Below are 12,914 nucleotides of genomic sequence, written 5' to 3'. Positions count from 1 at the left end.
TGACAATGCAATGTAATTATCCGATTTTTTTTATTTCCTTTTTTTCTTGTGATCAACAGCACCTCCATCCCTCGACTTGGATTTCCGTGAGAGGATTACAGTGCGTGTTGGGGAACCATGCCTCATGCAAAGCCGGTACAAAGGAAAGCCAGAACCAACGGTTAAATGGATGAAGGAGGAAGAGGAGCTTAAGGCAGACGATGTCCTCACATTCTCACATACCTCAAAGTCCCTGTGCTTGAACATGACTAAGGCCAAGCGTGAGCACAGTGGAAAATACACAGTCATTCTGGAGAACTCCATTGGTTCATGCAAGGGAATCTGCACAGTGACAGTTGTCGGTAAGTTGATAGAATTCCAGTGGCTCATTTCTGACTTTATTCAATTTTATTTAATATTCAAGATACTAATGTATTTGTTTTAAACAATTATTATGTGTTAAATCTATGGTTAAATAATTAATGTGTGAACTATTTCTCCAGATCGCCCACAACCTCCAGAGGGTCCAGTTGTCTTTGATGAAATCTACAGAAATTACATGGTCATTTCTTGGAATCCTCCACTGGATGATGGTGGATGTGCAATCTCCAACTACATTGTAGAGAAGAGAGACTCAAACAGAGACCTCTGGATGCCTGTCACAGAGGCCTGCACCAGGACATCATGCAAAGTTCCCAAACTCATTGAGGGACGTGACTACATCATCAGAATCTGTGCTCAGAACATCCATGGCATTAGTGACCCATTGCTGTCTGCTGAGACAAAAGCAAGGGATGTGTTCAGTAAGTGTCCATTGGTGATATCACCAACTCCAAGCTACAGTTTCCTTGTCATTTCACTCAATAACACAATGGTGTCATAACATCTCTGTTTTGTTCCCATTAACAGAGGTACCTGACCCACCCTCACAGCCCATGGTGAAGGAGACCTACAAGGACACCGCTCTCATCACCTGGGAACCACCAGCTGTTGATGGCGGCAAGCCTGTCACCAACTATGTAGTGGAGAGGAAAGAGACAATGGCCAACAGATGGGTACGGACAGGAAAGGAACGCATCTTCCCCAGCACCGAGTACTGGGTTCCGGATCTCCTGCCTGGCTGTGAATACGAGTTCCGCGTCAGTGCCGAAAATGTTGTTGGCGTGGGTGACCCAAGTGTTCCATCAAAGCCCATCTTTGCCAAGGATCCCATTGGTATGTGATATTCTTAGTTTACATATTCATCTAGAATACAGTATAACAGCATTATGAAAAAAAAAACTCTAACAATTTTTTTTGGTTACAGTTATTCCAAGCCCACCTGTTAAAGTGGAGGCCATTGACCATACAAAGGACTCTGTCACTCTTGCCTGGAAGCCACCACTTGACTGTGGAAGAGGCAAAATCTTCGGATATCTTCTTGAATATCAGAAAGCTGGAGATGAAGAGTGGCTTCAGGTCAATCAAACTCCTGACTCCTGCCAGGAGACACAGTTCAAGATCATCGACTTGGAGGATGGCGAGCTGTACAGGTTCAGAGTGAAAGCTGTGAACGCTGCTGGTGAATCTGAGCCTACTTCTGTCAAGGAACCTGTGAGAGCAACGGACAGACTTGGTAATTAATACCAATAAATCATGCACATTTTAATATCGAGTGGGTGTGTGTGTGTATGTGTGTGTGTGTGTGTGTGTGTGTGTGTGTGTATATTTTGTTTAATGTACATTTTCATCTTCCCCATAAACAGAGCCACCAGAGCTTATTCTGGATGCTAGTATGACAAGAGAGGTGAAGGCCATGGCAGGAACACACATCGCACTTATTGCTGAAGTCAAGGGAATACCCTTCCCAACAATCACATGGCAAAAGAATGAGGCAGAAGTGCCTCCAAGAACTGAAATGACCACAGCTGGATCGACAACCAAGTTGGAGATGCGTTTCTGTACCCGTGAAGACTGTGGTGATTACACACTGACTGTGGAGAATCCTGCTGGATCTAAAACAGCCACATGCACAGTGCTTGTCCTTGGTAAGTGAGAAGCACTTCCCTTTGCACTTAGTTTGTGGTAAAAAATGTTTCCTTGAGGTAACATTTTATTTCTGTAATTTCAGACAAACCTGGTCCTATTCAGCACCTGAGGGTATCTGATGTCAGATGTGACTCAGCTCAACTCTCTTGGAAAGACCCAGAGGATAACGGTGGAGCTCGCATCACTAACTTTGTGGTGGAAAAGAAGGATGCATCAGCAGCACAATGGGTGCCAGTGTGCTCAACCTCCAAGAAGCGCAGCATGATGCTTAAGCACCTGATGGAGGGCACTTCCTACTTGTTCCGTGTTGCTGCTGAGAATCAGTTTGGCAGAAGTGAATATATTGAGACAACCAAAGCTGCCAAAGCCATGAATCCTCTGTGTAAGTACATCATTTTAACGAAACGTAGTCTTATAGTTTACGTTTGTGATTTGTATGTGTGAATATTGAACTGATCTTATTGATCTTTGTTTTCATAGTCCCACCTGGACCACCAAAGGACTTGCATCATGTAGATGTAGACAAAACAGAGGTGTGGCTTAAGTGGAATTGGCCAGATCGCACAGGTGGAAGTGATATCACTGGATTCTTGGTTGAGTACCAAGAGGAGGGAGAGAGAGACTGGATTATCTTTAATACAGTCAGTATTCCTGAATGCCATGTGACAGGGCTTGAGGAAGGCAAGACCTATAGGTTCCGTGTGAAGACTGAGAATGCCATTGGTCTTAGCCGACCAGATACCACGGTTCCTGTCCTATGCCAGGAAAAACTTGGTAAGTTTTATTTGTATTTATTTGTATTAATGGTTATTAAATTACTCTTTATAGCAACTATTTACTTACTATCATGTGTGTTTTTCTTTTCTTTTTTACAGTGGCTCCTATTGTTGAGGTTGATGTGAAACTGATTGAAGGAATAATTGTCAAAGCTGGAAGCACAATTAGGATGCCTGCCATTATGAGAGGCATACCTACTCCCTCTGCAAAATGGGCCATTGATGGCGAAGAAATTGTGAGTGAAGGGAACATCAAATTGGACACTGACAACTACTCCTCCATCCTCACCATTTCAGAATGTACAAGAGATCACACTGGAATTTATCTTCTCACCGTCTCAAATGCTGCTGGAAGCAAGACTGTAGCTTTGAATATTACAGTTCTTGATGTCCCAGACGCACCAATTGGCCCTGTCAATATCCTTGAGGTCACTCCAGAGTACATGCTTATTGACTGGCGTCCTCCTAAGAATGATGGTGGTAGCCCGGTCATAAACTACATTGTTGAGAAGAGAGAAGCCAAGAAAGAAACCTGGGGTGGAGTGAGCTCTGGCAGTACCAGCACCAAATTAAAGATTAGCCGTCTCCAGAAGGGTGTTGAGTATGTTGTGCGTATTCGTGCAGAAAACAAGATTGGCATCGGTCTTCCTCTTGAAAGTGCACCTACTGTTGCCGAGCACTCATTTGAAGCACCTGCTCATCCTGGTAAACCAACTGTGTCTGACCTGTCTGAAGATTCTTTGACTCTTGGTTGGACCATGCCCTTGTATGATGGTGGCAGTTCAATTAGTGGATACCTTATTGAGCGTAGACATGTTGGAGGAAAATGGATTAGAGTGAATAAGACACCTTGCAAGGATCTTAGGTACAAAGTGCTTGGACTTTATGAGGGAACTAGCTATGAGTTCAGAGTCTTTGCAGAAAACATTGTTGGCTACAGTGGTCCTTCTCAAACTTCAGATCCCGCTAAGCCCAGTCGACAAATCACTGTGCCTGGACCCCCAGTCAATCCGAAAGTGAAAGACTACAGTAAGTCACATGCTGACCTGGTCTGGATCAAGCCTACCAAGGACGGTGGCAGCCCTGTCTTGGGATATGTTCTGGAGATGCAGAAGGCCGTTGGTGAATGGGAGAACTGCAAAAAGGATGACCTGATTAAACTATGTGCATTCATGGTCACAGGCCTTGAAGAGGGCATTGAGTACAGGTTCCGTGTCAGAGCAGTGAACATGATTGGAGATGGTGAAACTAGAGAAATTCCAGAATCTGTCATCGCTCAGGACATCTTGATCCCTCCAGAGATCGAGATGGATGCAACATGCCGCACACATTTAACTGTAAGGGTTGGGCATAACATTAACATCATAGGCTATATTAAGGCAAGACCTGACCCAGAAATTACATGGTCCAAGGGTGAGAACATTTTGGAAAAAGACAAGCGTACCACAATCACAGTTAACTTCCCAGTTGTTCACTTCCACATCAAAGAGGCCAAGAGAGGAGATCATGGTCAGTATGTTCTCAAAGCTGTCAATGCCAGTGGTGAAGCAACAGCAACTGTTACCGTAAATGTCTTAGACAGACCTGGACACTGTCAGAATCTGAGAGTGACATATGTGAGCAGGCATTCTTGCATGGTATGCTGGGATACTCCTGAGGACAATGGCGGCACTGAAATCAGTCATTACGTCATTGAGATGCGTGAACCCAATGTGAGAGCATGGGCTGTAATTTCATCTGTGTGCACAAACCGCATGATCAAGGCAAAACTAATGGAAGGCCATGAGTACTTCTTCCGCGTCTCTGCAGCAAACAAATGCGGCCCTGGGCCAACAGCAGAGACAAAGGTACCAACCCTTGCCATTGATCGCATGGAGAAGCCTGGCGAGCCAGAGAACTTCCGTGTCACTGACGTTGGTAAGAACACAGTCTCCCTTAGATGGAGAAAACCAGACTATGATGGAGGATGTCCAAATCTATTCTACAATTTGGAGAGGAAAGCCAAAGGGGCTGAAGAGTGGGAGGAACTGAACATTGAAACACTGCTCAAAGATACATTCTTCACTGTGGACAAATGTGTTGAGAACCAAATGTACGTTTTCAGGGTTCAAACTGTAAATGATGGAGGAGAAAGCAACTGGGTGAAGACAGGTGAGATTCTTGTCAAAGAAGATATCCAGAAACCAGTTATTGACTTGAAATTTTCTGGCACCACTGTGGTAAAGGCAGGTGAATCTGTCAGACTGGAAGCTAATATCAGAGGCAAACCAACACCAGAGGTTAAATGGTTCAAAGACAGATGTACAGCTGACAATCCTAGGATTTCTGTTGAAAATGGCACTGATTATTCCAAATTCCTCTTGTCCAAATCCAAGCGTGGTGATACTGGAAAGTATGTGATTACAGCCACAAATCCAGCTGGCACCTTCACAGCCTATGCCAACATTAATGTTCTGGACATACCAGGCCCTGTGAGGGACTTGAAGATTTCTGGCATTTCAGTTGACAAGTGCAGAGTTGTTTGGGATCCACCAGAGGATGATGGTGGCTGTGAGGTTGACAGCTACATCCTGGAGAAATGTGAAACCAGAAGAATGGTTTGGTCCACTTACTCAGCCTCCGTTGTCACCAGCTACTGCAATGTCACTCGTCTTGTAGAAGGAAATGAGTACATCTTCAGGGTCAGGGCTGAAAACAAAATGGGCACAGGTCCTGCCATTGAAAGCAAGGCCATTACTGCCAGGAGCATGTATAACAAGCCTGGGCCACCAAATATCCCAGAGATCACTAAGATTGGCAAAGAGGAAATGACCGTTGTATGGGCTCCTCCAGAGAATGACGGAGGAAAGTCTATCACTGGCTACATCCTGGAGAGGAAAGAGAAGCGTGCCGTCAAATGGGTGCCAGTTACAAAGAGTGCAATTTCAGAAAGACGTATGAAGGTCACAAACTTGATCCCCAACCATGAATATCAATTCCGTGTAAAGGCTGAAAATGAAGTTGGTTTGGGAGAGCCCAGCAAACCCACAAGACCTGTTGCTGCCAAAGATCCAATTGGTATGTTTTTCTCTATCTCTCTCTCTCCCCCTCTCTTTCTCTTTCTCATTTGTGTCTTAAATCTATATTAATATTTCTGTGCCTTTTTCAGAACCTCCTGGTCCTCCTGGCAGCTTGAAGGTGGCTGACAGCACAAAGACTAGCATTTCACTTGGCTGGGTCAGGCCTGTATATGATGGCGGTGCTCCAATCATTGGATATTCTGTGGAAATGAGGGAAAAGGTTGAAGGAGAACCTGAACCTGAAAAGCCTGTGGCTGAAGTGGTTGAAAAGGTGGAAGGTGAACAGGTAGAAGGTGAACAAGTAGAAGGTGAAAAGCCCGAAGGTGAAAAGCCCGAAGGTGAAACGCCCGAAGGTGAAACGCCCGAAGGTGAAACGCCCGAAGGTGAAAAGCCTGAAGGTGAAGTTAAGGTGAAACCTGCAAAGGATCCAAAGGCAGCTTGGAAGAAGTGTAACACTGGTGGAGCTCTGGTCCTCACAGAGTTTACCATCCTAAATCTGGATGAGAAGAAGCAGTATGATTTCCGAGTTGCGGCTCAAAACCAGATGGGCTGGGGTCGCCCGGCAAAACTGAAAGAGGCAGCGTCACCCAAGGAAATACTTGGTAAGCCCTTGAGTTGAACAATAGATCATTTCAGGTGTGAAAATAAATGCTTATGTAAAAAATATTTAAATACATTTCTTTTCATTTCCCTTTCACCTTAAACACTTACAGAGGCCCCAGAGATTGACTTGGATGCTAGTCTCAGGAAGGGATTTTCTGTCAGAGCGGGATGCCCTATTAGACTGTTTGCAACAATAAGAGGAAGACCAGCTCCTAAAGTAACATGGAAACGAATAGGTGAAGACAACGTTCTTCGCAGAGGGCACGTGGATCAGGTGGATACCATGTCCTTCCTTATGATACCTGAAAGTACCCGCGAGGATTCAGGAAGATACTCCCTGACACTGTCAAACTCTTCTGGGGAGAAGGCAGTGTTTGTGCGTGTGAAAGTTTTAGGTAAGCAAATACTGCAGTAACATTACAGTTTAACAGTTTATCTTTGAGAACACTGTGTGATGAAATATATATCTATGCATTTATGTATTAATTAAAAACATTTTTTAAAACAAATAGACACTCCTGGACCAGTTGGTGGATTTGAAGCATCAGATGTCACAAAGACATCAAGCCAGCTTGCTTGGCTACCTCCTGATAATGATGGTGGCAGTCCAATCTTGAATTACATTGTCGAGAAGCGTGAGGTTGATAGGAAGACTTGGTCAAACTGCACCAATGAAATAAAGAAGACAAGCTTCAAGATCACAAATCTTTCACCAGGAATTGAGTACTACTTCCGGGTCATGGCAGTCAATAAGTATGGCATTGGTGTACCTAAAGATTCTCCTAAGTCATACCTGGCAACTGATCCTATGAGTAAGTGAATGCCTTAACAGTAAAGTGAAGTACTACTTTTGGTGATTACTTGTCTTCACATATGAATATTTGTTTGGTTTACTCAAACAGGTGAACCTGATCCTCCTAAGAAAATGGATGTTTTGGAAATTTCAAAGAACTGTGCAACCCTGGGATGGTTGAAACCATTGAGAGATGGTGGATCCAAAATCAATGGATACCTTGTTGATTACCAAGAGGATGGTCAGCCTGAGGATAAATGGACACCATATTCAGTTGTTAAAGATTTCACCATTGTTGTTGTTGGACTGAAAGAAAATACAAAGTACAGATTCAGAGTGGCTGCAAGGAATGCAATTGGATGCAGTCTTGCAAGAGAAGCTGAGGGAATCTTTGAGGTCAAGGAACAGCTAAGTACGTAGCAAATACTCTCCAACATCACATCACAAACTTTCTTTAACATCACACAGACACACACACACAAATATATATATATATATATATATACACATATATATATAATGTATACATACTTTCAATATTCTTTTTACAATATTATATTTACATATATGATGTGTTTCTTTCAGTGGCACCAAAGCTTATAGTGCCAGATGTAGTCACTGTGAAGGCAGGAACTAAGATGAAAATTGAGGCACTGTTTTCCGGTAAACCTCAACCCTCCATAAAATGGAAGATTGGCAATGATGACCTGATCACTTCAAACCGTGTGCTTGTGCAAAGAACCCAAAATACCACCACCCTCTTCATCAAAGATGTTAACAGAAAGGACAGTGGTTACTACAGTCTTGCTGCTGTGAACAGTGTCTCAAAGGTCAACCAGATCATAAAAGTCATTGTTATGGGTGAGTTCACATTGTTCTCCACTGATACACAACCAAATATGACAAATGGCAACATATGGTGATCAGTTTAAATTAAAAATTTTCATTTATCTCTTTTGTTAGACATTCCTGGTCCACCTGTGGCTCCTCTTGAAATAGTAGAAGTGGATACTGACGCTTGCAGTTTGTCATGGAATCAACCACAAGAGGATGGAGGAAGCAGTATCACTAACTATATTATTGAGAAATGTGATGTATCCAGAGGTGACTGGGTCACAGCGTCCGCCTCTTGCACCCAGACCACCTGCAGAATTGGAAAGCTCACTCAAGGAAATGAATATGGTTTCCGTGTGCGTGCAGAGAACCGCTTTGGCATTTCAGAGCCTATTTACTCAGAGAAGATGATTGCAAGACATCCCTTCGGTGAATTTCCATCCAATTCAACCATGCTGAAAATGCATTTCAATATTTTTTCCTCTTCGTCTAATCATCATATGTATGTTGACTGTTTGTTGACTGTTGAATTATTTTATTTCAGACACTCCTAGTGAGCCAAGAAATCTCACTCTCGTGACGGTTAACCGAGACTCTGTGATCCTCACCTGGGAGACACCATCCAGTGATGGTGGCAGCCCACTGTCTGGATACTGTATTGAACGCAAAGAGAGAAACAGCTTGCTCTGGGTTAAGGCTAATGAGGCCTTAGTTCGTTCAACAGGATACACTTGCTATAGCTTAATTGAAGGTCTTGAGTATACCTTCAGGGTGTCTGCCCTCAACAAGGCAGGTCAGGGTAAACCAAGCAAGCAGACTGATTTCATCACAGCAAGGACTGCAGTTGGTGAGTAACATAATTTTATTTTAGATAAATACTTTTTGTATACTTATGAAATAACTAAATTGACTGTGAATTGTATTATAATTATTCATTTCCTCAGATCCACCTGGCAAACCAGAGGCCATTGATGTGACAAGGACTTCAGTGGCTCTTGTATGGAACCGTCCAGAAAATGATGGAGGCAGCAAGCTCATTGGATATTATGCTGAATCACAGAAGGTACCTGGAGAAACGTGGGTACGCCATAATGCCAACTGTCAGAATGTGCCAAAGGAGAACTTCATTGTTACTGGACTTGAGGAAGGTTCTCAGTACAAATTCAGAATAATTGCAAAGACAGCAATTAATCAGAGTTTGCCCTCTGAGGAATCAGACCCCATTCCTGTGATAGCAGAAACTGGTAAGCTTTCCTTATGTATTAAACCTGACTTAGGCATTCATTTAAGACCTTGGGATTTTAATACGGAGTGCTACTTTTTTCATTTTAGTTCCACCAAGACTTGAGATCGGCCTTGACATGAAGAACCTGATCATAGTGAAGGCTGGTGCAAATGTGACACTTCAAGCTGAAGTCTATGGAAAACCATTCCCGAAGGTTTCATGGAAAAGGAACGGCGAACCACTGAAGCTGATTGAGGGAATGAAGATGAAACAGGACAGACACATGTTCAGTCTGGAAATGTTTGCTGTAGCCAGGAAGGAAACCGGAGACTATACTATTATTGCTGAGAATCCAAGTGGAATGGCCAAATCTAGCAACATTAGACTCAAGGTTCTTGGTAAGTGAACTAAATGTATGAACTGTATCATTCTTAACAATCATGAACTTGGTTAACTTGTATTATTCAATATTTTCTCTGTTGCCGATTAATTCAAACTAAACTCATTGTTTTGTTTTCTACAGACAAACCCGGACCTCCAGCATCAATCAAGGTCAGCCACATCTTTGCAGACCGCGTTAAAATAAGATGGGAACAACCTGTGGCAGATGGTGGCTCTGAAATAATCAACTACATTGTAGACAAACGTGAGACAAGCAGAGCCAACTGGGCTCAAGTCACAGCCAATGTAAATGGGCAGATCACAAACTCTTCAGTGGAGAAACTGATCGAGGGCCATGAGTACGAGTTCCGTGTCAGTGCTGAAAACAAGTATGGTGTTGGTGATCCCATTGTCACTGACAGTGTAATTGCAAGGAATCCATTCGGTAAGATTTTGCATGTTTTCAGTTTTTTTCCACATCTTGAATATTTATGTGTTCTTTTCAGATATACTCATCAAATATTTTGTCTTTTAAATATTAAGGTGTTCCCGGGCCTTCTGATCCTCCAATCATTACAAACATCATGTGCAATCAGATGACTGTCACATGGAAGGCACCCAAAGATGATGGCCGTGCACCCATCATTGGATACATAGTTGAAAAACGTGAAGCTGAAGAGCTCACCTGGACTAAAGTCAACCGCAAACCGGTGATAGACAGAACCATAAAGGCAAGCAGCCTCACAGAGGGAACAGAGTACGAGTTCAGAGTAACTGCCCTCAACAAAGCAGGCCTTGGGAAACCAAGTGATCCATGCAATTCTGCATGTGCACTGGATCCTTTGTGTAAGTAATACATTGATTACTCCAAATGATCAGTCTTAGGGCGCCAAATGCATCACTAATCTGTATATCATTTCTCCAATAGATCCCCCTGGACCTCCTGCTTTCCCGAAGGTTGTCGACTCCACACACAGCAGCATTAGCCTTTCTTGGACAAAACCAGCTTATGATGGTGGATGTGAGATCTTGGGCTATCAAGTGGAGTTCAAGAGAGCAGAGTCTGAAGACTGGATGAGGTGCAATGTTCCAAAGGATCTCCAGATCACAAAGTTCGTGGTGACGGGTCTTATGGATAACACAGAGTACCAGTTCCGTGTCCTTGCAGTGAATAAGATTGGATTTGGTGAACCCAGTGACGTTCCTGGAAATCATATGGCCCAAGACATCTTGAGTATGTGTGATCATTTAAGAAACGTTTTCAAATAATAGAATGTAATAAAATAGCATAATAGGATACATTTACCTTGTATTTTTGTTGTTGTTTTTTGCAAATTCATTTTTTTTTAATCTATTTTGCAGTTGCTCCTGAGGGTGAGCTTGATGCAGATCTTAGGAAGGTCCTTGTGCTCCGTGCTGGAGTTACAATGAGACTCTATGTGCCACTGAGGGGTCGCCCTGCACCCAAAGTGACTTGGACCAAATTTAATGCCAATATCAAGGAGCGAGATGGGCTCATGATCAACTCAACAGAGTGGGACACATATGTGCAGTGTGAGAATGTCAACCGATATGATGCTGGCAAATATATCCTTTCTCTTGAAAACAGCAGTGGATCAAAGTCCTACATCATTATTGTCAAGGTCCTTGGTAAGATGCATGACAAATACTATACATTTAAACCTCTGGTACCCTATCGTTGTGATCATTTATGTGAATATGTAATCAATTTTTGTCATTTGCTATAGATACACCTGGACCACCTGTTGATCTAATTGTCAAGGAGACTTCAAAGAGCCATGCATTTATATCTTGGGCTCCTCCACCTATTGATGGTGGAAGCCCTGTAAAGAGTTATGTTGTTGAGAAGCGCCTTGCAGAGAGAAAGGCATGGACCTGTGTTGCCCCTGAATGGCCTAAAACATCGTTTAGAGTTCCAAACTTGGAAGAAGGAATGGCTTACTGTTTCAGAGTGTCTGCTGAGAACACCTATGGTGTTGGGGAGGGTTGTGATACCGCCGGACCAGTCAAAGCTTCAGGTGAATATTTTCATAAGAAACTTTTCTTCTAGGAAAGCATTCTAATGACTGTTTATCTCGTGAGCCAGAGGCAGCAATCAGTCCTTATATGATTAAGAGGTCACTCTTTGTAACCCCTATACAAACATGTAATTTCAGAACAACCTGGACCAGTATTGGACTTCAAGCCTGCCGATATCACTAAGGATTCAGTCACACTTGGCTGGAAGAAACCAGTTAGTGATGGTGGAAGCCACATTGTTGCCTATGTTTTGCAAATCAGTGAAGGGGAAGAAAAATGGAAAGAACTGATGAAATCTAGGCTCTACCAGTTCACTGTCGGCAGCCTTGAAGAAGGAAAGGAGTACACTTTCAGAATCAAAGCCGTCAATGAATCTTTAGAGGGTCCTCCAACCGATGTCACTGTGCTTGCTAAAGATCAGATGGGTAAGTAATCATGATTGTAAGCCATACATCAGAATAAAACGATACTCTGCATACATTGATTTTCTTTAACACACTTATTATTCTATTTATTACAGTTCTACCAAATGCTGACCTCACACATGTGCCAGATGGTTGCTATGTGGCAAAGGAGGGCAGCACTGTACGCATTAACATCCCTGTTAGTGGCATGCCCGCCCCCGTTGCTATCTGGAAGAAGGGTGGTATTACTCTGTCAGACAGTGGAAGGATGTCTGTTGAATCTGCTCCTGGCATCTCTACTTTGCTTATCCGTGACATCCAGCGGGGTGATGCTGACAAATTCGGTCTTGTTGTGAGGAACAGTGGTGGCACCAAAGAGGCAGTCATTGACCTGAAGGTTGTTGGCAAGCCAGGACTGCCTACAGGTCCGATCGTGTTTGATGAAATCACTGCAGATGCAATAACACTTGAATGGGGTCCACCAAAGGATGATGGTGGCTCAGAGGTCTCCAACTACATTGTGGAGAAGAGACACACCACAGCCAGTAAGTGGGTTACTGTTGCTTCAGCTCTCCAGAAGACTTCCATGCGAGTGATGAGACTCCATGATGGTACTGAGTACATCTTCAGAGTGTTCGCGGAGAACAAATATGGAGTTGGCGATTGGCTCAGATCTGACCCAATTATTGCCAAGCATCCATTTGGTGAGTTCAACCATTTTGATAGTGTGATGATTGTCAATAGAATAAAAACTGTTCACCAACTCTTTGTCCTTCTGTGCTTTGTAAAGCC

General features: G+C 43.2%; 1 protein-coding gene across 35 annotated transcripts in view; it reads left to right on the top strand.

Moving 5' to 3' along the window:
• Positions 1–12,914, top strand: part of ttn.2 (titin, tandem duplicate 2) — a 165,092-nt gene that overhangs the window by 107,505 nt on the left and 44,673 nt on the right. For all 35 annotated transcript variants that reach the window (XM_031586121.1, XM_031586105.1, XM_031586214.1 and 32 more), the window contains 24 exons: positions 60–341; positions 483–782; positions 889–1,194; positions 1,286–1,594; positions 1,725–2,006; positions 2,090–2,389; positions 2,488–2,781; positions 2,883–5,840; positions 5,932–6,444; positions 6,556–6,840; positions 6,958–7,257; positions 7,348–7,650; positions 7,824–8,099; positions 8,202–8,501; positions 8,617–8,919; positions 9,017–9,316; positions 9,405–9,695; positions 9,821–10,123; positions 10,222–10,524; positions 10,607–10,912; positions 11,041–11,328; positions 11,427–11,717; positions 11,856–12,143; positions 12,239–12,826. In XM_031586121.1, coding sequence (XP_031441981.1) covers positions 60–341; positions 483–782; positions 889–1,194; positions 1,286–1,594; positions 1,725–2,006; positions 2,090–2,389; positions 2,488–2,781; positions 2,883–5,840; positions 5,932–6,444; positions 6,556–6,840; positions 6,958–7,257; positions 7,348–7,650; positions 7,824–8,099; positions 8,202–8,501; positions 8,617–8,919; positions 9,017–9,316; positions 9,405–9,695; positions 9,821–10,123; positions 10,222–10,524; positions 10,607–10,912; positions 11,041–11,328; positions 11,427–11,717; positions 11,856–12,143; positions 12,239–12,826 — 10,269 coding nt within the window. The remainder of the gene's footprint in view (positions 1–59; positions 342–482; positions 783–888; positions 1,195–1,285; positions 1,595–1,724; positions 2,007–2,089; positions 2,390–2,487; positions 2,782–2,882; positions 5,841–5,931; positions 6,445–6,555; positions 6,841–6,957; positions 7,258–7,347; positions 7,651–7,823; positions 8,100–8,201; positions 8,502–8,616; positions 8,920–9,016; positions 9,317–9,404; positions 9,696–9,820; positions 10,124–10,221; positions 10,525–10,606; positions 10,913–11,040; positions 11,329–11,426; positions 11,718–11,855; positions 12,144–12,238; positions 12,827–12,914) is intronic.

Source organism: Clupea harengus, chromosome 2 (genome assembly GCF_900700415.2).
Source record: "Clupea harengus chromosome 2, Ch_v2.0.2, whole genome shotgun sequence".
Lineage (NCBI taxonomy): Eukaryota > Metazoa > Chordata > Actinopteri > Clupeiformes > Clupeidae > Clupea > Clupea harengus.
Note: the sequence above shows the minus strand (reverse complement) of the source record. Positions and strands in the feature narration are given on the sequence as shown.